The 22,752-nt window shown below is 40.0% G+C and overlaps 1 protein-coding gene across 9 annotated transcripts in view; it reads left to right on the plus strand.

Annotated features, from left to right (window-relative positions):
• The window catches only part of LOC133236957 (cytidine monophosphate-N-acetylneuraminic acid hydroxylase), a 294,937-nt gene extending 274,082 nt beyond the window's left edge, over window positions 1-20,855 (plus strand). For all 9 annotated transcript variants that reach the window (XM_061399275.1, XM_061399276.1, XM_061399274.1 and 6 more), the window contains 6 exons: window positions 4,613-4,753; window positions 9,277-9,451; window positions 11,139-11,255; window positions 16,010-16,125; window positions 18,519-18,615; window positions 19,573-20,855. In XM_061399275.1, the coding sequence (XP_061255259.1) occupies window positions 4,613-4,753; window positions 9,277-9,451; window positions 11,139-11,255; window positions 16,010-16,125; window positions 18,519-18,594 (625 nt within the window). In that variant the 3' untranslated portion in view covers window positions 18,595-18,615; window positions 19,573-20,855. The remainder of the gene's footprint in view (window positions 1-4,612; window positions 4,754-9,276; window positions 9,452-11,138; window positions 11,256-16,009; window positions 16,126-18,518; window positions 18,616-19,572) is intronic.
• The last annotated feature ends 1,897 nt before the right edge of the window (window positions 20,856-22,752 follow it).

Here is a 22,752-nt window from a genome sequence, read left to right on the forward strand (position 1 = left end):
CCAAAGAAGATATATTGATGCAAATAGGCATAAGAAATGATATGCCTATATCATCAGCCATTAGAGAATACAGATTAAAACTGCAGTGAAATAAGAATTAAAAGTAATAAAAGTTATTAATAAAATTTTAATATAATTAAAATTAATAAAATTAAAATTAATAAATAAGAATGAAAATTAATAAAATTTAATGAAAGATTACCACTATCCAATTATGACAAAGATACAGAACAATAAGACTTCTCAGACACTGCTGTTGAGAATTCAAAATGATACAGCTATCTGGAAATCAGTTTGACTGTTTCTTTAAATACACATTTATCATACAATCCAGAAGTTCCATTCATGGGTAATTACCTTAGAGAAACTAAACTTTTATTGAACACAAAAACTACACACAAATATTAATAGTAGTTCTATTCATAATTACCAGATCAACTCAAATATCCTTCAACAGGTGAATGGATAAACAAGCCATAGTATATCCACACTATAAATGCGATACAAAATAGATAGCTGTTGATATATACAACAACATAGACGAATCTCAAAGGCATCATGCTAAGAGAAAGAAGTCAGCCTCAAAAGATTACGAATGGTGTGATTCCACTTACATGACATTCCAGAAAAGGCAAAACTGCTGGATGGAGAGCAGATTGGTGGTTGCCAAGGGCTGGGCTGAGGGGAGAGTTTGACGGGCCAACACGAGGGAATTTTAAGAGAACAGAGTATAGAGCGGAGAGAACTGCTCTGTATCCTGACTGCAGTGGTAGTTGCACAAATCTACACATATGTTAAAATTCGTAGAGTTGATCACCCCAAACAGTCCAAAAATTGGATCTAAGTAATCTTAAAAATTAAAAAACCTAAACAGTTATTCTTAACACCTCAGCCATGTTAATTAAAGCTATATGTTTATTTAGATCATATTTGTAAGACAACGCATATCTTAATATATGCACATTTTATATGAGTCACAACCCTTCAAAAGAAACAAAATATAAAGTTTATTCATTTAGTAAATCTTGAAGCATAGCTTTATTATTATGTTCAAATGTTATATTTTAATTTTTTTACAAGATTCTGTCAGTTATATAGAGCATCTATTTCATTACACAGTTACTCAGCTGTTAACGATAATAGTGTCTTTATGAGCAAACTCCAGTGCCATAAGATCCCCATTATGATCAGTAACTAGAGCATTTTGTGTACAAAGGGCAGGGACTTCCCATAAGCAGACAGGGAATGCATGTGTCATTTCTACTCAGAGTACATTTATCTGTAAATTTGTCGGGTAGTAAAGAAATAGTCCTTGAGATTCGTTTTTATGGCAAAATCCTGTAAGTACTGACCATAATTTCTCATCAACTGAGGCTTCAGAGTACAATAGGAGAAATAGTGTACATGGAATTTAGGCTCTTCCCTACTACCACTTATTAGGACAATTTTTTTTTTTTAACTTTTCTGGGCTTCATGTGTCTCATCACTAAAACCTGACTGCTTTCATTTTGAAGTTCTATGTTGTCTGGTGACATATCTACATGTGTCTTATCAATTAATATGTCCTATTGCTGATGTGTTCCCTTTATTACTTCTTGTTGATATTCTGTAGCTGTCTCACATCTTCCAAATGTTTTCAGATAGACTGGTCTAAGGCTAAATAATAATTTCTTTTGATCAATACTATTGATCATTCATTCATTCATCTATTGAGCAGCATGTTCTTGGTGCTGGAGAACCAGGGATGAAATGATTGTCTTCAGAGTTGGAAGAGAAAAACAATGATAATGTAGAATGATAAATGCTGTGGTACATGCATGTTCTGAAGGCAGTGGGATAGAGGCGGGAGTCCGAAAATGACTGTTGGAAACTATGGATGGGATGATTGAAACAAAGTTTTGAAGTATAAGTAAACCCTGACCAACAAAGATAGAAAGATGCTGAGATGAGTGACTGCAGTTCAGGGTAGGGGACGGAGGCAGGTGTTTGAGGAAGCGGGGAGGAGGGAACCGAGAGAACCAGACAGTGAACACCACTATGTGCCACTCAGACATGACTTGGATTGATCCTTAAGAATGAGGAACCCGGGAAAGGGGTCTGATGAGCAGAGACATGATCAGATGTGCACCAGGGAGGTTAGGCTGTATGTATGGCGGGAAGGGAGATAGGAATGTCGATCCTGGAGACCAGTCTGAAAATCATACAACAATCTCGAAGGATTGATGAAAAACATGGGAGACTGAGAAGAGAATTCAGATTCTAGAAATATCAAGGAAGTTGCATTGTGAGAACTTGAAGAACTGGATATGATGGTTTCTTACCACTGGGGACACTTGACCACTTAACATGATGCTGGCATTTAAAGTGATTACAAGCCATTGTTCTGGTATTAGTGGTTGGCAAATGTTACCCTTGGTACTCACAATACCCCTCAGAGGGTGGCATCTGAGTGTGTATTAATTTTATTATTATTTTAGAGGTGGAGACAAAGAAGTTAAAGAATTTTGTGAACACCACACATTGTGTTTTAGGAAGAGTAATCTGATAGTGTCATGTTTTTCAGGAGGCAAGGAAACCAGGTAATGAATCATTTTGAGATGAGAGGTAGGAAGAAAATGAGACAAAGAGGTGACACTGCTTCAAACTGAGGGCTGTGCCAGTGGAAGGACATTCACATGTGCGGGAAGGAAGTAGTTAGACATCTTTGGGTGGACAGACATCTTTACTCATGTCTGCAAAATTGATCCCAAGATCATAAATAATGTAACTCACCTTGGAGCTATGAAATTGCAGTGCTTACATATGTCTGTATATCTGGCTGAAAATATCTATCCAGTCTAGGTCGCCAAGCTGTAGCACAAGAAAGTAAAATTCCCTTTAACAAAAATGCCTGGGTCACCCATGTCTGATGAAGTACAGTGACAAAGCCTGTTTCTCTGAATCTCTCTTTTTTGACTCCAGCACCACCACAATTACCTTCCCAAATAACGTTGAAATTGATGACTTAGAACTTTTCCAGAAAGACTGTGGTTTGTAATTAAATTTGGGAGATACTCAGCTCTGATCAATAACACAATAAGAAACTAGATCTCAGGAGGGGCTATGACCGCGGATGTGTGTGTGTTCTTTTCTAACCAGTGGATTTTAATGGTTTTAATTGGAAAGACTTTTTTTGGGAGGGAGGGTGGTTTATAAAACACAGAAATTTATTTCTCACACATCTGAAGCCTGGAAAGTCTAAGATCAACGTGCTGGCAGACTTAGTGTCTACTGAGGGCCTGCTACGTGGTTCATAGATGCCTATCTTTTTTAATATAAACTTACATGGTGGAAGGGGTTGGAAAGATTTATCAGACTTTCTCCTAAAGCTGGGGAGAGGCTCCTCCTTGTGGCCTCCTGGGAAGGTCAAGCCCCGCTCTGGCGATAGAGCTCTGGATGGACTCTGCTGACCCTGGCCAAGTCACCTGGCCCCTCTGACCCTTAGTCTCTTTCCGTATAAAATGAGAGTAATAAAGGCAGGTATCTCATTAGTGGGTTGTAAAGATAAAAACAATTAGTTTGTGTTATTTGCTTAGAATTTACATACCAGTTAATATTTAATCATCCATATATTTAATTAAAGGGCTTTCCTTATAGCTCAGCTGGTAAAGAATCTGCCCGCAGTGCAGGAGACCTGGGTTCAGTTCCTGGGATGGGAAGATCCCCTGGAGAAGGAAATGGCAACCCACTCCAGTATTCTTGCCTGGAGAATCCCATGGATAGAGGAGACTGGCAGGCTACAGTCCATGAGGTTGCAAGAGTCAGACACAACTTAGCGACTAAATTGCCACCACCACCATATTTAATTAATATTAAATACAATAAAACAAGCCAATATTCTATACACCTGAAACTAACACACTATTATAAATAACTATCAGATCAGATCAGTCGCTCAGTCGTGTCCGACTCTTTGCGACCCAGTGAATCGCAGCACGCCAGGCCTCCCTGTCTATCACCAACTCCCGGAGTTCACTGAGACTCAGTCCATCGAGTCAGTGATGCCATCCAGCCATCTCATCCTCTGTCGTCCCCTTCTCCTCCTGCCCCCAACCCCTCCCAGCATCAGAGTCTTTTCCAATGAGTCAACTCTTCGCATGAGGTGGCCAAAGTACTGGAGTTTCAGCTTCAGCATCATTCCTTCCAAAGAAATCCCAGGGCTGATCTCCTTCAGAATGGACTGATTGGACCTCCTTGCAGTCCAAAGGACTCTCAAGAGTCTTATCCAACACCACAGTAAATAACTATACCTCAATTTAAAAAAAACTGGGAAAAATTAAATATAAGTGTGCTATTCCCACCTCTTTATAATAATCTCACTCTATCTAACTTCAATTCCAATCACTATGTGATTATTACTTAAAAACAAGCTATAAGTGCAACCTTCTTTGACTAACAGCTCTTTCCTAATTGGGAACATTAGCCCAAATATAGTCTTTATTTTTCCTGAGCTAAGTAGAGGGGGATTGGGAAGTATGAAAGAAGAAGAAACAAATAAAAATTCTGTCATTGTTCTAATCAGAATTTCAACTGAGAATAAACTTTCTGACATGGGAATGTCCTTATTTCTCAGGTACATTAAGGAAACAAACATCAAAAATGACCCAGATGAACTCAACAATCTTATCAAGAAAAATTCTGATGTGTTAACATGGACACCGCGACCTGGAGCCACTCTTGATCTGGGTAGGATGCTAAAGGATCCAACAGACAGGTTTGGCTTAAATACTTAATAGATAATAAAAATGATTCAGGGATTTTTTTTTTTCAATTTTACGAGAAAATAAAGGACATACTTATGGCCTCTTGGTAGGTCCCAATTCGTAGGAATATTAAGGTTGTTTTTTTTTTTTTTTTGAGTAGCATCCTGAACTTGTCATGAATTAATATCCACACATCACTTTTTAAAATAGAAGTCTTACCATTCAAATAAAAAACTATTAAATAAGTATCTTTCAAATCTAAGGGATAAAAGATTGAATTTTTTTCTCAGTACTATAAATAATTTTCTCATCCTATATAATAGTTAACCCAAGTGTTTTCCTCATCTCAGAACCTGCCTTGAAGATAAAGAGTAAGGAAGTTTTTTCTTTGAAAGATAATTGATACAGCTCAAAGTGAAAAACAATGAGCCTGAGAGTTAGTTTTCATATGAGCATTAATTCAGTTCAGTTCAGTTCAGTCACTCAGTTGTGTCCGACTCTTTGCGACCCAATGAATCGCAGCACGCCAGGCCTCCCTGTCCATCACCAACTCCCGGAGTTCACCCAGACTCACGTCCATCGAGTCAGTGATGTCATCCAGCCATCTCATCCTCTGTCGTCCCCTTCTCCTCCTGCCCCCAATCCCTCCCAGAATCAGAGTCTTTTCCAATGAGTCAACCCTTCACATGAGGTGGCCAAAGTACTGGAGTTTCAGCTTCAGCATCCTTCCCTCCAAAGAAATCCCAGGGCTAATCTCCTTTAGAATGGACTGGTTGGATCTCCTTGCTGTCCAAGGGACTCTCAAGAGACTTCTCCAATACCACAGTTCAAAAGCATCAATTCTTCAGCGCTCAGCCTTCTTCACAGTCCAACTCTCACATCCATACATGACCACTGGAAAAACCATAGCCTTGACTAGACGGACCTTTGTTGGCAAAGTAATGTCTCTGCTTTTGAATATGCTATCTAGGTTGGTCATAACTTTCCTTCCAAGGAGTAAGCATCTTTTAATTTCATGGCTGCAGTCACCATCTGCAGTGATTTTGGAGCCCCCAAAATAAAGTCTGACACTGTTTCCACTGTTTCCCCATCTATTTGCCATGAAGTGATGGGACCGGATGCCATGATCTTAGTTTTCTGAATGTTGAGCTTTAAGCCAACATTTTCACTCTCCACTTTGACTTTCATCAAAAGGCTCTTTAGTTCTTCTTCACTTTCTGCCATAAGGGTGGTGTCATCTGCATATCTGAGGTTATTGATATTTCTCCCGGCAATCTTGATTCCAGCTTGTGCTTCTTCCAGCCCAGCGTTTCTCATGATGTACTCTGCATATAAGTTAAATAAGCAGGGTGACAATATGCAGCCTTGACATGTTCCTTTTCCTATTTGGAACCAGTCTACCCAACTGCCAATTCCATAGACTGTACATTTGAACAGGAAACAGCGCACTGGGGGTGCCGTTCAGGAACCTTGATGTCTCAGGCCTAGATTTTTCAAATACTTGCATGTGTGCTCAGTTGCTCCGTCACATCTAACTCTTTGCAGCACCGTGGACTGTAGCCCATCAGGTTCCTCTGTCTATGGAATTTTCCAGACAAGAATACTGAAGTGGGTTGCTAGTTCCTTCTCCAGGGGATCTTCCCAACTCAGGGAATGCTTTACCACTGTGCCACTAGGAAGCCCCTTACAAATACTTGTTTTGAGCCAAATGAAACTGTTAGTTCCTCACCTTTATGTAGAAATGGACTAAATGTGTTGGAAATCTGGACACACCAAAAACACACCCCTCTCTTGGGCCTTACCTTTGCAAAGTTGGCACAAGTGGTGCCGGCAGCTGATTATGACCTTTTGTAACCTCCCATACCCAACTGGTTGCCACATCTAGTCAATTCCGCTGCATAAAGCTCTTACAAATCCATCACTCTTGTTCTTCCGTTGTGACTTTAGCCTCTCACAGTTTTTCACCTAGATTCCTGCAGTGGCCCCTGAACCTCTCCTCTGATCCATTCTTCAGCACATCCTGATCCTATGCTGGTCACAATCCACTGGTGGGTTGAAAAATCAATGGCATTGACCACAACCAGGATTTTTAAAAAATGTAATAGAGTAAAATCAAATAGACCTGAGTACATTGCCCAAATACACATAACAAGGGATAGTATTATTTCAGGAAACTTTTGTCTCACAGGGGCCCATGGTATGTGGGAGTCCTGATGTAAAATAGAATTCTTACTGGGATCACAGGCAAGGAATTTGAAAGCCCCTACTCTGCCTTGCTGCCAAAGATACTTTTTTTAAATGTAAAACTCTGTCCCCTTCCCTGCTTAAAATTCCTTAGAATCTCCCCAGAATCTCAAGGGTAAAAGCAGTTTGTATTCTCTAGATCAGGGGTGAGAGAAGTTTTCAATTATTTCAGGTTTTAGCCGGGCATTCAAGAGTCTGGCTTTTGGCATTTGCAGAATTCTCCATCCTCTCTCTCCAGTTCCCCAGATGTATTCTATGGTAATAATTCTCAAACTTGAAAGCACATCAGAATAACTCCAGTCACTTGGATAACTGCAGCTCCTTGGGTTCCACCCTCTAAGGTTCTGATTGGGTAGATAGGAGGCAGAGCCCAGGAATCTGCATTTGTATCATCAAGTTACACCAAAGCATCCTGGGTAACAAGAGGGTTGATTATTGTTGGATTCTCAATTGTAAGACACAGAGTAAGGGATATAGGGAGACTAAGTGCTTAACTCTGCCTTCTTGTGAGGGGAGGAGGGGGCAGGAGAGAACAGTAAATGTGTCCAGGAAGGCATTTGTGCCTTAGAAATCAGGAGGAGGTTTCAGAAAGTAGTTAAGAGAGCGAGAGAGATCGAGATTCTGGCACGTGCTGGAGAAGGGAGGTGCAAATAATGTCATGAGTTTGGTGAATACAGATAGTTTGTTTTTTTGTTTGTTTTCTAAAAAAATGTTTCTATTGAAATATAGTAGATTTACAATGTTGTGTTAGTAAATATATTTTCTTTGAGTAAGTGAATAGTATGCCATTCATTCAGAAAAGACTTACTGAGCTCCTTCTGTAAACATGGCATCATAGTAGGTACAGACAAACGGCTGTGAAGAGGTCCTTCCCTCATGAAGTCAAATCCACCCCAGTGTGGGGGCGGTAAGTGAAAAGGGAAGGAAAGGGTGAGACAGGAATTCCGTGTCTGGCCAGGGCTAGAAAGAATTTGCAAAACAGCCCAAGGAACTTGCCTGTGAGTAAGGAGAGCTTGAGAAAGTTATAAAGTGAGGAAGGAACATTACTGCATTGTTTTTTTAAAAAACCCATTTCACTTTGCAAAGGAGCATTTCCTGGGGGAGGAGGCCACAGTGGGAAGAACTGGAATCAGGAAGGCCAACTGGGAGGCTGAGGCTCTAGCTAGCAAGAGATTAGTGAGGCTATAAACTGAGATGAGGCGAGGAGTTGAGGAAGCAAATTTGAGATTCATTTAAAAGTTAGAAACTTTAGGATTTGACAAGTAATTTATTACCAAAACTAGTGCATCTCTAGCTGTGGTCAAACAATGGACTAAAAGTGTTGTTTTGAGAAATGCCACAGAGTTGCCTAATCTCTACCATCCAGGTGCCCATTTCCTTATCACCATTCCCTCATCCCGATCACATTCTATTCTATTGCCAGGATTCGAGTTTCCATGTCCCATGCAATGATCCATCCTCACACTGGATGGACAGCTTTAGGAATGTCAGAGAACTGTCATCCATATTGCTGACTGGGTTTCCAGGTACAGTTGCCCTGTCAGCTTTGATTAGTACAGAAAGATGACCGTATATTAGAGACACAAAATTCTGGGTATATCCCTAGGACAGGCTAAAGACATTCCTATGTTTAACAAATGTTTGTGGGACCTCTTCTACGGCTGGGCTTCCTTGGTGGCTCAGACAATAAAGAATCTACATGCAAAGCAGGAGACCAGGGTTCGATCCCTGGGTCAGGAAGATCCCCTGGAGAAGGGAATGGCAATCCACTCCAGTATTCTTACCTGGGAAATCCCATGGCCAGAGGAGCCTGGCAGGCTATAGTCCATGGAGTAGCAAAGAGGTGGACACAACTAACACTTTCTGTGTGCCAATCACGGATGCTGCTCTCATCAAACTTATATTCTAGTGGAGCTGGGGGGGCAGGGCAGGTGTGAGCAGGCTTCTGCAAAATCAACATGACCATATTATATTTAACATTCCCATAATTTAGTGATTTGAGCTGAAAGGGTCCACATCAGTGGCTTTCCAACTTTTTTTTTTCAAGACAAGGACTTTTATCTTTAAATGTATTGACTTCGAGAGCCATCACACTAAACAATTAACAAGAGCTATTCTAGTTAAGGCTGGGGAGGTGTCCCCCAAGGCACTTCTGTGGGACCCCTGTGTACCACCTGAATGATCGAAAAGCTGCTCCTCTGATTGACTGCTGAAATTGAAGTGCTAACTTTTGCCTTCTTTCCTTATTTATTGCTGTCTTCTTTCCTTCTCTCATCTTTTTGTCTTTAAGCAAAGGCATCATTGAGCCTCCAGAGGGGACTAAAATTTACAAGGATTCCTGGGACTTTGGACCATATTTGAAAATCTTGAATGCTGCTGTAGGAGATGAAATATTTCGTCACTCATCCTGGATAAAAGAGTACTTCACTTGGGCTGGATTTAAGGATTATAACCTGGTGGTCAGGGTATGCTTATGAAGTGCCATTTGTCTTTGCTTTCCTGTATTATGGAAGTATATGAAAACCCCTTCGTATTCCAATTTGTTTCTCAATAAGCATTTTTTAAGTCCTACCATTTGCCTCACAGAGAATCGATGGGACAATGTGCTTAAACAATCCCTGTTTGAAAACGTTTTCATAGGAAGCATTCTGAGGTCCAGCTCAGTTTCTCTTTGGGAGGATTCTTTTTCTTCCCATCACCATGCGTTAGTTGCTTTTGTTTTGTCGATATTTTGCGGTGTTGTGGTTGTATGGTGGAAAAAGCTACTTCAACTGTGAAATTGGCAGGTGGATCCCACCAGAGAGGTGACATCTTGTAGCAGCAGGAAGTGGTAATTCTTATCTGCAGCGGTGGTAAGGAGTGAGGTGCACCAACCACAGGGTCAGCCTGGAACTTAAATTAGCCGTGACACGTACACACAGAGCTTATAGGCTCAAGTGGTTCATGCTGTAAGCTGGTCACCAGAAAACTGAGGATGTATCCAAAAACAAAATATGTCCTAAAAAGCAGGGGGTGAAAGAGAAAGAGGAGGTCTGAAATGGGCTGGAAATCCCTGCAGCACTTATCTGTATATTTTATCCCACTTATATTTAGTGCCTGAATTTGTGCATGGGGAGCAAAGTTTAGGGAACGCATCAGGAAATGGACGACATTATACCCTTGGCAACAAAGATTGGTTACCCTCGGGGTGAGGACTAGTTTCAAGTTTACCTTTCAACCCCTGAACATTAATACTTGGTAGCACACAATACTTAGCATTCTTAAAATCAGTAAGTCCTAAAAACCTACCCAGGGGTCAGTGCCAGGCTGTGCAAACTTTTTGCTGGTCAGTAATGAAACAAGTATGAGTATGCACGTGAGTATGGTTACAAAGATGTCAACTCTCTTTTCTTGGGATGAATTGTCATTATTCCAAGATTGTTGTTCAGTTGCCAAATTGTGTCCAACTCTTTGCGACCCCATAGACTGCAGCATGCCAGGCTTCCAAGATTAGTCCTTTCTATTTTTGAGGCATGAAAGCATTCTTCCTTTAATGAAATAAAAGGATAGTAGATGTAAAAATTTGTTTTAAGTCCTCACTTAGCAAAATGAAATATTGATGCCTCTATTAGCTCCCAAATATTTTTTTAGAAAATTGAAACCTGAAGACCTGACGGACTTTGGTCTAAATGAGATTTTCAGTTGAGTGATTAACGTGAAAAAGAGAAAATATTTGGAATTTTCAGTGACACTCTTTATGTTTGGATGCTAGGTGATGGTGAGAAACAGTCCACGTTTTATTTATCTTTTAGCCTGCAAACTACAGTGATATTTGATAGCTCGTTACTAATTATACTTACTAATTACTAAGTATACTAATTATACATATATCTAAGACAGTGATAACCTTCTCTGTAAATTTGAATGAAGTTAGTGACATGAAGCAGTTTTGCTAGTGTAGAAGAGTAGGATTAGAATTCAATTCAGGAAAGAGAAGAGAGAGTTAGAGAGCCACGTAGAGTGATAGGGAGAGCAGGAGAGAGAGAGGCAAGCCTCTTTTTATATTTACTCCACTTCATTGCTATCATTTGCTTGCACATTCTAGAATTTTTTGAGGATCTTGACAACCAGATTGATATGCTTCTTCCCTTTACCATGTTGTCATTTGCACAGATGATTGAGACAGATGAGGACTTCAGCCCTTTTCCTGGAGGATATGACTATTTGGTTGACTTTCTAGATTTATCCTTTCCAAAAGAAAGACCAAGCCGGGAACATCCATATGAGGAAGTAAGCAGCAACACCAGTGGAAATGCTCCTTCCTTCCTTCTTTCCTTCCTTCCTAAATAAATTTTTTTAATTTACTCCAAAAAAAATTTGGAGTAACTTTAGATTTACAGTAAAGTCGCAGGGATACTACAGAGAATGTTAACATACTACTTTAACATGCTACATTTGTCACAACTAATATGCTGGTATTGAAAGAATATTTTTAACTAAACTCCATACTTGCTTCTTTTTGAGTCATTTGCAAAGACTGGCTTTTCTACCTGCTTCCTTCCAAACAGCTGGCCCGCCTGTGCTGTTAGCAGACCTGCAAGCATTGATCTTTGTCTGCCCCTTTACCTTTTCTCCAGCAATGTCTCCTTCCGCAAACAAACCCTGTTGGTGGCTTTCTACAGAAAACTGTCAACATAAACCAACGCATATTTTGAGTTCCAACTTTTAGCAGATCCCTAGCCCAAGTCAGGCATGATGTTAAAAGCTGGGGCTTTGGACACAATGTCAAGACTGGTATGGGTTCCCTACCCCTGCTGATTAGGATTACTGACTATGAGCCTTTGAATCCCCATTCAAGTCTTTTTTTTTTATTTTCTCCCCCTTCTGTGGGGCTTCTTCGTACTTTATAATGTTTTTATGATAGTCAAATGACATAATATATATGAGCATGGATTGTAATTTTAAATTCTATGTACATGTAAGAATCACTAAATAAATTAGGAGGGTGTATAGTCTGCCCTTAAGCATATTAAACGTGTGCCATATAAATGTGTAATGCCTTAATTATAGAGTTACCTTCACCTTCACTTTCACTTTTTACTTTCATTCATTGGAGAAGGAAATGGCAACCCACTCCAGTGTTCTTGCCTGGAGAATCCCAGGGACGGGGGAGCCTGGTGGGCTGCCGTCTATGGGGTTGCACAGAGTCGGACATGACTGAAGTGACTTAGCAGCAGCAGCAGATGTACCTTTGTATAATAGGCCTGTTCTTAAACTACATTTTAATAATTGGATTTGTATTTTTATGTTTAGTACTTGCTGTTGAAGAGAATCCTATGCTGAAACTTTGGTAAAACCGATAATCTACTGCCTGCTTTGGGGGTTTTAAAAAACTGAGTTTTCACACATAGGAAAACACTACATGAAACACCGATTTTAAGCAAAATGAACCTGATATTTTATTGCCTTTTTTTTTTTACCAAACTCATACATAACACAGCTTCATAAATATTAAGTCATTTAATATAACAACCATGATATGAATCGATATTACTATACTCCCCTACAGATGAGGAAAATGCCATGCCGAGAGGTTCAATAATCTGCCCAAGGTCATACAGCTTGTAAATCCTGCTGAAGGCTTTAGCAGCAAGGGGTCTAACTGCAGAGTCTGTGTATTTAGCCACTGCATTGCTTCTTAAATCTGAACTTACGAAACTTATAAATTAAGGTATCTGTTAACCATCAGGGAGATTTTTCCTTGGAATTTTTAAAATCACAAGTTCACTTAAAATACGTCATTGAAAAAAAAAAGGCTTGTTTTTACAGCTTTTCACATTGCTTCTGTTGAATACAGCTAGCAACAGCTCTCTTTAATACAAATGAGCAGACTTGCCACACCATGGGGCAAATCGTCATGCCTGCCGCATACATGGTGGTCCCTATTTTGATTCAAGTGCTTTTATATCTCAGGATATTAGTGATATTTCTGTATGTTGAGGTTTGTTTAAGGAGGTTATCCTTGGAAGAGCTCCATCTCTTGCCACTTGGAGCCTTCTCATATTGCCTTTTTTGGAGGGGAGGCATTCACTGCCTTTCAAACACATGAATGTATTTTCTATCATGCCAACTCTCCATCTTTCCTAGATGCCCGGCTCCTAGCACTCTCAGGAGCTCCCGCTCTCGGCTGGATGGGCTCCTCTCTAGGTCTGCTGCCAATCTGTCACCCTGTGACCTCCCTCAGCCTCTTCTAGACCCCACCCATGTCTTCACTTCTTTGCTTTTCTCCTTTGTGGTATTTTCTGCTTAGGTATCTGCTGAAGAAAGTTTGCACAGGAGCTACCCTTTAAGTATTTTCCTGTCTGATCTTGCACAACAGCTTGCTGAACACATAATGCTGGGTGGCAGTCACTTTCCACGGACGCCTGAAGGCATTGCTCCTTTGGCTTCTAGCTGCATGCACTGCTGCTTATCCCAGGCTGACCTTCCTTCCACTGTGGTGACTTTTAAGAATCAAGGGATTAGTCTATATTTACCAAAAAAAAAAAAAAAAAGACCTTTTCAAGCTGACTCAGGGCTCTCTGTATATGGGTAAGACCTATTATCCAGCAGGCTTTACTTGAAGGTGGGGGTTACATGTTTAAATGCTCACAGATGGACCCCAGGCAGATCTTTAACTAGGTGGAGTTGAGTGGGGACTGGGTCAAGTGGAAAGCACGGGAAGGGAGGAGCCCCTACTGAGCTCCAGCTGATCCTCTGCATTTTCCAGAAAACTTGGATATCTGGATTTTCATGTGAAATATCTAGATTTATAAATGTGGAAGGCCAATTCGGTTTTTTAAAAGGGAGTAGGCTATGAACTATAACCTAGATTGTATGTGGATAAGGGAGCACTCATTTAAGTTTATGAAGGTGAGGAGCCAGCTATTAGGCTGAGGGGCTCCTAAATATCAAAATGTGGAGGTCCTTGTATTTGTGATAAGGCATCACAAATACACTCCCTGCCTTCATTCTTCCTGTAAAGTTGATTCCATTTCGTCAGAGAACTGTCTGAAGGTATTTGGCCCTGGAACCATGTGTAAGCCTAGGGAAGTGGGTGCTCACTGTTTCATGTACCTAATTTTGTGCTCTGTGCCCCTGCTGTTATCCACAGTACCTACCTCTTCTCATTCCAAATCCGAATGTCCTTTCTCATACTCTCCTGGATTCTGCAGCCTCTGGCCTGTTCTTTAATGCCACTCACCTAGCTGCTTTCCACGTTCACATTCATTAGTTGAAATCTCCTGCCAATGATTCATTTCACTTTTTCTTCATTGTGGCGGCTCATACCTGTGCAGTTGCTTTGTCACCAACTTCAGTTGCATCCAGAAGTGGGTGGAAGGCAGGTTATGCATGGAATCTGTCCATCATTTTGAAGTAGAAGTCCTTTCTCAGCGCCAGTGACACTAGGCCTCCTAACTTCTCTTCTTCTGTATTCTTTGGGGGTCTCTTTCTCCAGCCACCACTTACATCTCCTGTTTTCCATCAGGGTTCTGTGCTCAACCCACTCATCTTCTCAAGCCTGTATCTGAGTGAACACATTTGCTACCACCACTTCTCTGCTAATGGCTCCAAAAACCTGTATGTCCTGCCCAGACTTTGCCCAGCTCCCACCAACACTGTCTAGCTTTGGATTCATTAGAGTTAATTGCCTACTGGATAATATCACCTGGATTTCCAAATCCTTGTACCTCATTGTTCAAAATTCAACACGTCGTTGTTCTCTTAAAACTGCTCTTTCTTGTTTTCTGTCTGATCATTGGCAATGTTAGTGCCTCCACCCCCTCTCCCCAACCCACCAGTGACTCCAGCTAGAAGCTGAGCTTTTCACCTTTTCCCTTTCTCCTCATCCCCAGATCTAATCAAACCACCAAGACCTTTCCATTTTATAGTCCAAACATTTCTCAAAGCCTGCCTGATTCTTCCACGTGCTTGTCTCTAGTTTGAAAGATCATGAAAGACCTTCTCTCCTCCACTGCAAGGAATTCGATTTTGATACTGCACCTTAGCTGGGCAGTCCTCAACTTGACAAGCTGCACAGTCATGTTTCGGAGTCTCTGTTGGCAAAATAAGAGATCCTTTGACCTGTGTTTGCCTTCTCAGTTCACAATGGATGTCACTGTTTTGTCAAAATGGTGTGGGAAAGAGAAATAAACCCAAACACCAGTCTTCTGATCATTCTGTCATTTATGATAAAGTTGCCTCTACTGGCATTAGCATATTTATCAGAAGAAAAAATGTGATGCCAGATACTGAAAAAGTATGCTAATGAAGTGTTAAAACCATGTCCAACCTTAGTAACTTCCCATCACACTACTTCATGCTTTTTTTTTTTTTAATTTCATAAATATCTCTTTTTTTCTCACAACAGTAACACAGGAGACCGAGGCTTAGCAAGGTTAAGGTCACATGATTAGTAAGTGCTGAGCTGAGACTCAAAACCATCTCTGCTTGTCTCCTAACCCTGGGCACTTTTGACTAGTCAACAGATCCTGTGTCAGGAGTTGGGATTCTTGAAAGGTAAGGGCCTTGGCCACTGAATTAAGGTACTCTTGCTCAGTGGCAGGCCTTGTTTTACACATTTTATGTACATTGACTCAGTGAATCTTCACCACGGTCCCTTGAGGGATGGTCTATTATCTCCATTTTATAGAAGAGGAAACTGAGGCACAGAATGGTGGCCAGGATCACACAGCTAGACCATGGATTTGAGCCATGGTCAAATCAGCAATCTGATTCTGTCTGTGCTCTCTGTCACTCTGCTCCGCCCTACTCTGCTCCCCCAGCTCCGGATATACTTCCTGTTTTCCTTCCTTCAATTTCTGCTGCACTCAGATGTCCTCTCCCCACCTACCTCAGCCTGAGATGTCAACTTCAGTAGGCTCTTCTCCTTGACTTCTCAGAGTGCCTTATAGACAGCTGCCTCTTTCAGGGACACAAGGGGTTGATACCAATGCTCTGTGCTGGCTGGGGCGCCCCTGCTAGTTGTTCCGTATCTGTTTCAGATTCGGAGCCGGGTTGACGTCATCAGACACGTGGTGAAGAATGGTCTGCTCTGGGACGACCTGTATATAGGATTCCAAACCCGGCTCCAGCGGGATCCTGACATATACCATCATCTGTAAGTCTGAAAATGCCTGCCGTGCCCTAGGCCACTGCAGAGGATGCTGTGGGTGTATAAGCAGAGTCAGTGGCTGACTCTGCCCCCAAATTTTGATGGATGTGGGCGATTCCACCATCAGCGCTTTATTTCTTTGTTAATCTGTTGAAAAGCGAATCTGGTTAGGAAAATAACATTTTAAAGAGTCACTGTTTCTACATTCATGCAAATATGTTTCAGTCTCTTTTAAAAGTGGTTCTTGGTACAGGAAAGGGAAGGGCATTATAAGAGAGAAAGGGTGTGCCTGGCCGAGACAGGAACAAGGAGGGGCTGTTTATGTGCAAAGACTTGATCATTGAAGACAATCATTTTCCATGTCACAATTTTGTCAGTGCCCAGCTCTGAGCATGACTTTGGTGAGCTAGTTGGTTAAGGGAATGGCCCTCTGAATCTCTACCTGCTTACACTTTAAAACCGTGCAAGTTTCTCACTGCAAAACTGTATATGTCTTTGAGACTGTCGTTGGACTAGCTGAGCTAAGGGTCAGGAAGGCCCACTTGCTATCTTCATATTTACAAAAATAAACAGCAAGAGGGAGAATACTTTCTTATCATTACCACTGACCTTCTGAAAAGTTCAGGAATTTAATTTTAAACAAGCAAAGCCTACTATCTAGTTTCTGCCTTGAGCTCGAAAGCACAGGCATGTCTTGAATTTTCTTTTTTATTTCTTTTTGAATGTTTTGAAGTGATTTTTAATAAAAAGGAATAAACCTATCCTGCCCACACCTCCCCGAAAACTGTATCTGTTTTCTGCTGTTCCCTCCACCCACTCTCCCAGGTAACACTTGATCAGACTACAACGTGTATCATCCCAGGCCTATTTCTGATTGCATCAGCACTTCAGTAATTTCATTTGTTCTCAATAAAACGTCCCACATAGTTGGGGAGGGGAGGTTATTGTTGCTGCTGTTCTTTAATGTCATCCTAGTACATATATAATTTGCATTGTTACTCATTAATTTATCTTTGGGGTCCCTAGTGTTGGGACACATAGATCAACCTCAAACATTTTACCTGCTAAAAAACATTCCAAGTTTTGCTCATTTTCAGCAGCACTTATACTTCTTGTTCTGGAAAAAAAGGAAATGTAGCAACTTTGGTGGAGATTTGAAGGTTACTTCTCTTTAAAAAAATAATGCCATCTTGGGTTGGGAAGATCCCCTAGAGAAGGGAAAGGCTACCCACTCCAGTATTCTGGCCTGGAGAATTCCATGGACTATACAGTCCATGGGGTTGCAAAGAGTCGAACACGAATGAGAGTCTTTCACTTTCACTTGGAAGTTTCTAGGATACTGATGCTGAAGACTATTTTGTTATATTGTTTTGATAACACAGGTCATAAATGTAAGAGAAGTGTAAGTGTAAGAGAATTCCATAATAAATCTTGGAAAGCAGTCACAGCCCAATTTATCTTTGTTGTTCTCAAAATGGGATTTATGAGTTTATTAAATATTTTTCTGGTCATAAAACCAATACATATCTACTGCAGGAAATTTTTTTTTAATGTTTAAAAATAAAAACCCTCCTTAACAAAAAACAGTTAAAACAACAAATGACCCCACCATCCAGAGAGGCAATTTGTATTTTGGTATCTAGTTCCTTTTGGAAAAGGAAATGGCAAACCGCTCCAGTATTCTTGCCTGGAAAATTCCATGGACAGAGGAGCCTGGCGGGCTATGGTCCGTGGGGTCACAAACAGTCAGACACGACTGAATGACTAATACACACACGTCTAGTTAATCTTTTGTCACAGGCACTTTTTTAAAAAATAAAAATGGGACAGTACTATATGTACTTTTGTACCTACGTGTTTACTGAACAATCTTTGATGCACCCTATAAGTTTCTAACTTTTCATTATTTGAAATGACGTTTTGGCAAATAAACTTGTTGATGTGGCATGCATACTTTCATAGTGGTTTCTTAGGATAAATTCCTAGGAGTGGAGCTGCTAGTATCCAACACACACGCAGCGTGAAGACTTTTGATGCATCTGCCAGATTGTTCTGAGGAAGCCAGCTCACCTTCCCAGAAATAGTGTACCAGCCCGCTTACCTGCACCCTCACCAATACTGGGTCCTAATGCTTTTGTGTATAGAATACAAATCTATATTTTACATATGCTAATTCCTTAAAGCAAGGCCTATCACAGACAAATAAAAATAAGACACAGTTGTCACGTTTTAAGGGACTGCATTCAACGTACTGGAAATGTGAAACTACACGAATATCTGAAACAGTACAACAAATGCTGTCTCAGGGAGAGCAGAGTACCAGGTACCAGACAGATCTTGGCAAAACAATGGGCATGGACGTTTCCAAAACATATTTTTCTGCTTTATCCCTTTCACAGGTTTTGGAACCATTTTCAAATAAAACTCCCCCTAACACCGCCTGACTGGAAGTCCTTCCTGATGTACTGTGGGTAGAGAGGACCTGAGATCTCCCAGGTAAAGCAGCTTGTGGATCTGGGAGACACATATATTTCCATCCCATCACATTTGTTTTTGGCATTTGAAGGTTGGGGAATATTTTCAATATGCTGAAATGGAGGGAGAGATGATAGAATAATCCAGACAGAAGGAGTGAGTAAAGTTAAAAGGTTGTAAAATATAAGATGAATTAGAACCACGGCAGGTCCTCCTGATGTGGTAAAGAAGGAAGGGAAAGCAGGAATGAGGCATGAATGGCCCTGGAGAACAAAGAGTCAGGAGGTTCAATGGGGATGCTGAGGAGGTTCTGTAGTTGTGAAAAAGTGGGAGGTGTCCAAGGTAAGGAGGCAGCTGAATGAGGGATTGCCAAGTCCAAGGTCTTGCTGATGGAGCAGATCTGAATAAAGATAGGTGAAAGGACATCTGTATAATGAAAGGGAGCAGAGATGAAGATCTCAGCTGTCGGGAGGTTGATGCGTGCATTTCCAAGTTGCCTTATCAAGGAAGCAGGCCTATGGTGGTCAACACATGAGACTTGGAAACTGACCACTTGAATTAAAATCTTCATTCTGTCACCTACTTTGTGACCTTTGGGGAATCTGTGTCTCAGATTTTCATCTATGAAGTGAACATAATAATAGCACCTATCTCATGGGGTTATGTCATATTCCTCAGGTCCTTCTAGAAGAGTGAGTGACGCACGGTAAGTGTACAATAAACGTTGACCATAACAGCCTTATGAAAGAAACAGGAGAATTATGGGACCTATAACCATTCATAGGGTGAATCTATAAAAAGTTGGGAGGAGAGTCATTTCAGTTTACTGCCCAGCTTTAGAGTCTCGCTTACCTTAAAGAATCATAGACTATATAACCTGAACTAAAAAATAAAAATAAAAATTCACCTCAGTGCAATAAAAACTTAAAAAATAAGAGTTTCATACTGCTGTTCATTAGTAATATCTTTAATTCACAGGGATACTAAGCTACATGAAAAATTCAAGTATTCATTGATGCTGTATCTTGAACATGAAGCTTATACCAAAGAGACTATGCCTTACTGACATCAGCAATGGATAATCAAATATTGTGTTTGTGAAATGTTCACATATCTTATGTTTTTGGATCACTACATAACCAGATTATTAATATTTTAATTATTCTGTCCATAATTTTATGTAAAAGAACCCATGAATGCAATAGGAACAAATTCTCTATGGAAAACAAAGACAACAGGAGATGTAAATCCAAGTATAGAAGAAGTAGAACAGGAGGAGAAAAGGTTTCCTAGAAGACAAGGAAAGGAAAGGGTGGGGGAGCAGATGTTGGGTTAGAAGAAGAGAAGAAAGGAGAGAAATAGATAAATGAAAGGCTATAAGAAGAAAATAAGAAAGATAAAAAGTTAAAATGGAACTTTAAAAGAATGTAAACATAGACATTTTGTTCCTTAATAGATTGACTCCCCAGATAGAGTCCATGAATATAACTGAGTAAGAAGCGTTCATGAGCTGTTTTCAGTTTTTGAAAAAGTTTCATTGAAATCATATATTTACCAAAACAAGGTTGCAGAGGCTACCCAAGATGTAAAATTTCATTGGGACTGAAATAATTTTGGTTCAGTGACAAAATTTATTACTTAATGTATATTATAAATTCTAACAAATAGTGGTATCTTTGAATAAAATACATGAACACTAGCTAATGATAAAGTGAGTCCTATAGACAAAAATCTTTCAAGGTCAATAGAATAATCAACAGTCAAGACCTATATCTTGAAAAAATTAAGAAGTCCTCTTCTGAACACTTGAAAACACTGTTGCAATGGTTAAAACCCACAACTAATTTATCTGTTTCTGTTAACGTCTATAGTTTTTGATGATTTTCCTGTGATTATCACACTATCTCTAGGAATATGTGATTGTTGACTACGTTTCTATTTTAATATTGATGTTTCCAGCACACAAAAACCTCTCATTGATCTGAACATCAAAACTGATTTCCTAATTGTGTTTACTACCTCTTTAATTCTGAGGATTAAGATTTAAGATTCTCCTTAAATCTCATGATTATCTACTTCTTACAAAGATAATAATATGATATTTGATGTCTCTGATTCACTTCATACATTCTACCTATGTTTTGTGATTTACGCTATATAGTAAATTATTCAATTATTACTGGAAAATAAATGTAATGTATATCAGTATATGAATATATGATAAAATGTGTATGATGAGCAAATAAAAGATTATTTTAAAATATGGATGTTTTCTTACCACCAAGCCTATCTTTATTTTCATGCTGTCTTCCTAGCTATCATCTTCTGATACCCTGACTCCAGCAATTCTTTGATATTATAAGACCTTTAGTCCATTGACCCTGCATGTCCTCACTTTTCTTCTTAGTCATCTTTGATTCTTTTCTAGTTGTGTCCACATCACCCTCTTCTGTCATTTTTCTACCCTACCTGCCCTCTTTCCCTTTCTCATATCTCAGATCTCATTTCCATGACTTCCAAACTATGAAATCATTCTTTATACTTTGCCCTAACATCCACTGCATCAGCAGATGCCATCACCTTTACTTTCAAAATACACCCAGAGTATAACCACTTTCCACCATCTCCACTGCTATCAACCTCAGGAGAAAACGGAAACCCACAGAGATAATCTTGGCATTAGGGGCTGGTTTTCTTTATGACATGGAGAGGGCAGGAGGAGAAAGGGACGACAGAGGATGAAATGGTTGGATGGCATCACCGACTCAATGGACATGGGTTTGGGTGGACTCCGGGAGTTGGTGATGGACAGGGAGGCCTGGCGTGCTGTGGTTCATGGGGTCGCAAAGAGTCGGACATGACTGAGGGACTGAACTGAACTGAACTGAATGGATAGGCATCTGTTCCTGCCAAGAAAGGCTAACAAGCTGAATGCCTTGAAACAAGCTCAGAGCCATTCAAGGGAATGCTGGGAAAGCCATCTTTAGGGAGGTGACTTGCAGACTACACAATCCTAAAGCCACTTTAGAGGGTACCAGGGTAAAAGCTAGCAGCTGGGAGCTGTTGCTCATCTCATATTTCAGGAGCCCAACTCTGAAGAAACGAAGGAACTGAAACCCACTTCCTTCTCTAGTGCTCCTCTAGTGCCCTCTACAGACAAAGCTTAACTTCACACTAGCTGTTGTTTCCTTGCCAAGTTGCGTCCAGACTTTTGTGACCCAATGGACTGTAGCCTGCCAGGTTCCTCTGTCCATGGGAATTTCCAGACAAGATTATTGGAGTGGGCTGCCATTTCCTTCTCTAGAGTATCTTCCCGACCCAGGGATAGAACCTGCATATCCTGCATTGGCAGGTGGATTCTTTACCATTGAGCCACGAGGGAAGCCTAGCAAAGGAGAAATAATTCTTTTTTGCATAGCTGGCAATAAAGAGTGGACTTGAAGTTGAGAGCCAATAAATTGATAACTGACATGCACCCGATAAGAAGATATTTTGTTATCTCTGGGGTAATTAGGGTAATCACTTAAGGAACTATAAAAGAACGCATAACCACAAAGGTCATAAAGGAAAAATGAAATCATTTAAAAAATTACCTGTGAAAGAAATCAATTAAAGAAAAAATAGCTTAAATGGGGCAATCAAAAGCAAAAATCAAGACAGTAGATTATATCAATAATTGCATTAAATGTAAATGAATTAAATGCTGTCATTAAAAGAAAGATTGACAGACTGGATTAAAAAAAAAAAAACACTGCTAACAAGACATATACTTAAAAGATAAGTATACTAAAAGCTTGAAAGAAAAAAACAGAGGAAATACATACCATGAAAATTCTCATAAAAAAGATGGCGTAGGTTTCTTAACATCAGACAAGGATGAATACCTCATCATGTTACAAGTTTTAGTGAATCAGGAAGCTATAAAAATTTGTATATGCACATAATAAAAGCCTCCAAATGTATAAAAGAATGACATAACTAAAAGAAGAAATACATAAATTCAACTCAAAGATAGTTGAAAACACCCTTCTCAGTAAGTAAACGATAAGCCAAAAAAACACATTCAAGCCTATTCTTGTACATCTCTTCAGAATTTTAAGATCAGTTTATCATGCTCCAACTTGCTTTTGAAAAAATTTACTATCGACAACTTAATTT

This window comes from Bos javanicus, chromosome 23 (assembly GCF_032452875.1).
Source record: "Bos javanicus breed banteng chromosome 23, ARS-OSU_banteng_1.0, whole genome shotgun sequence".
Taxonomy (NCBI): Eukaryota; Metazoa; Chordata; class Mammalia; order Artiodactyla; family Bovidae; genus Bos; species Bos javanicus.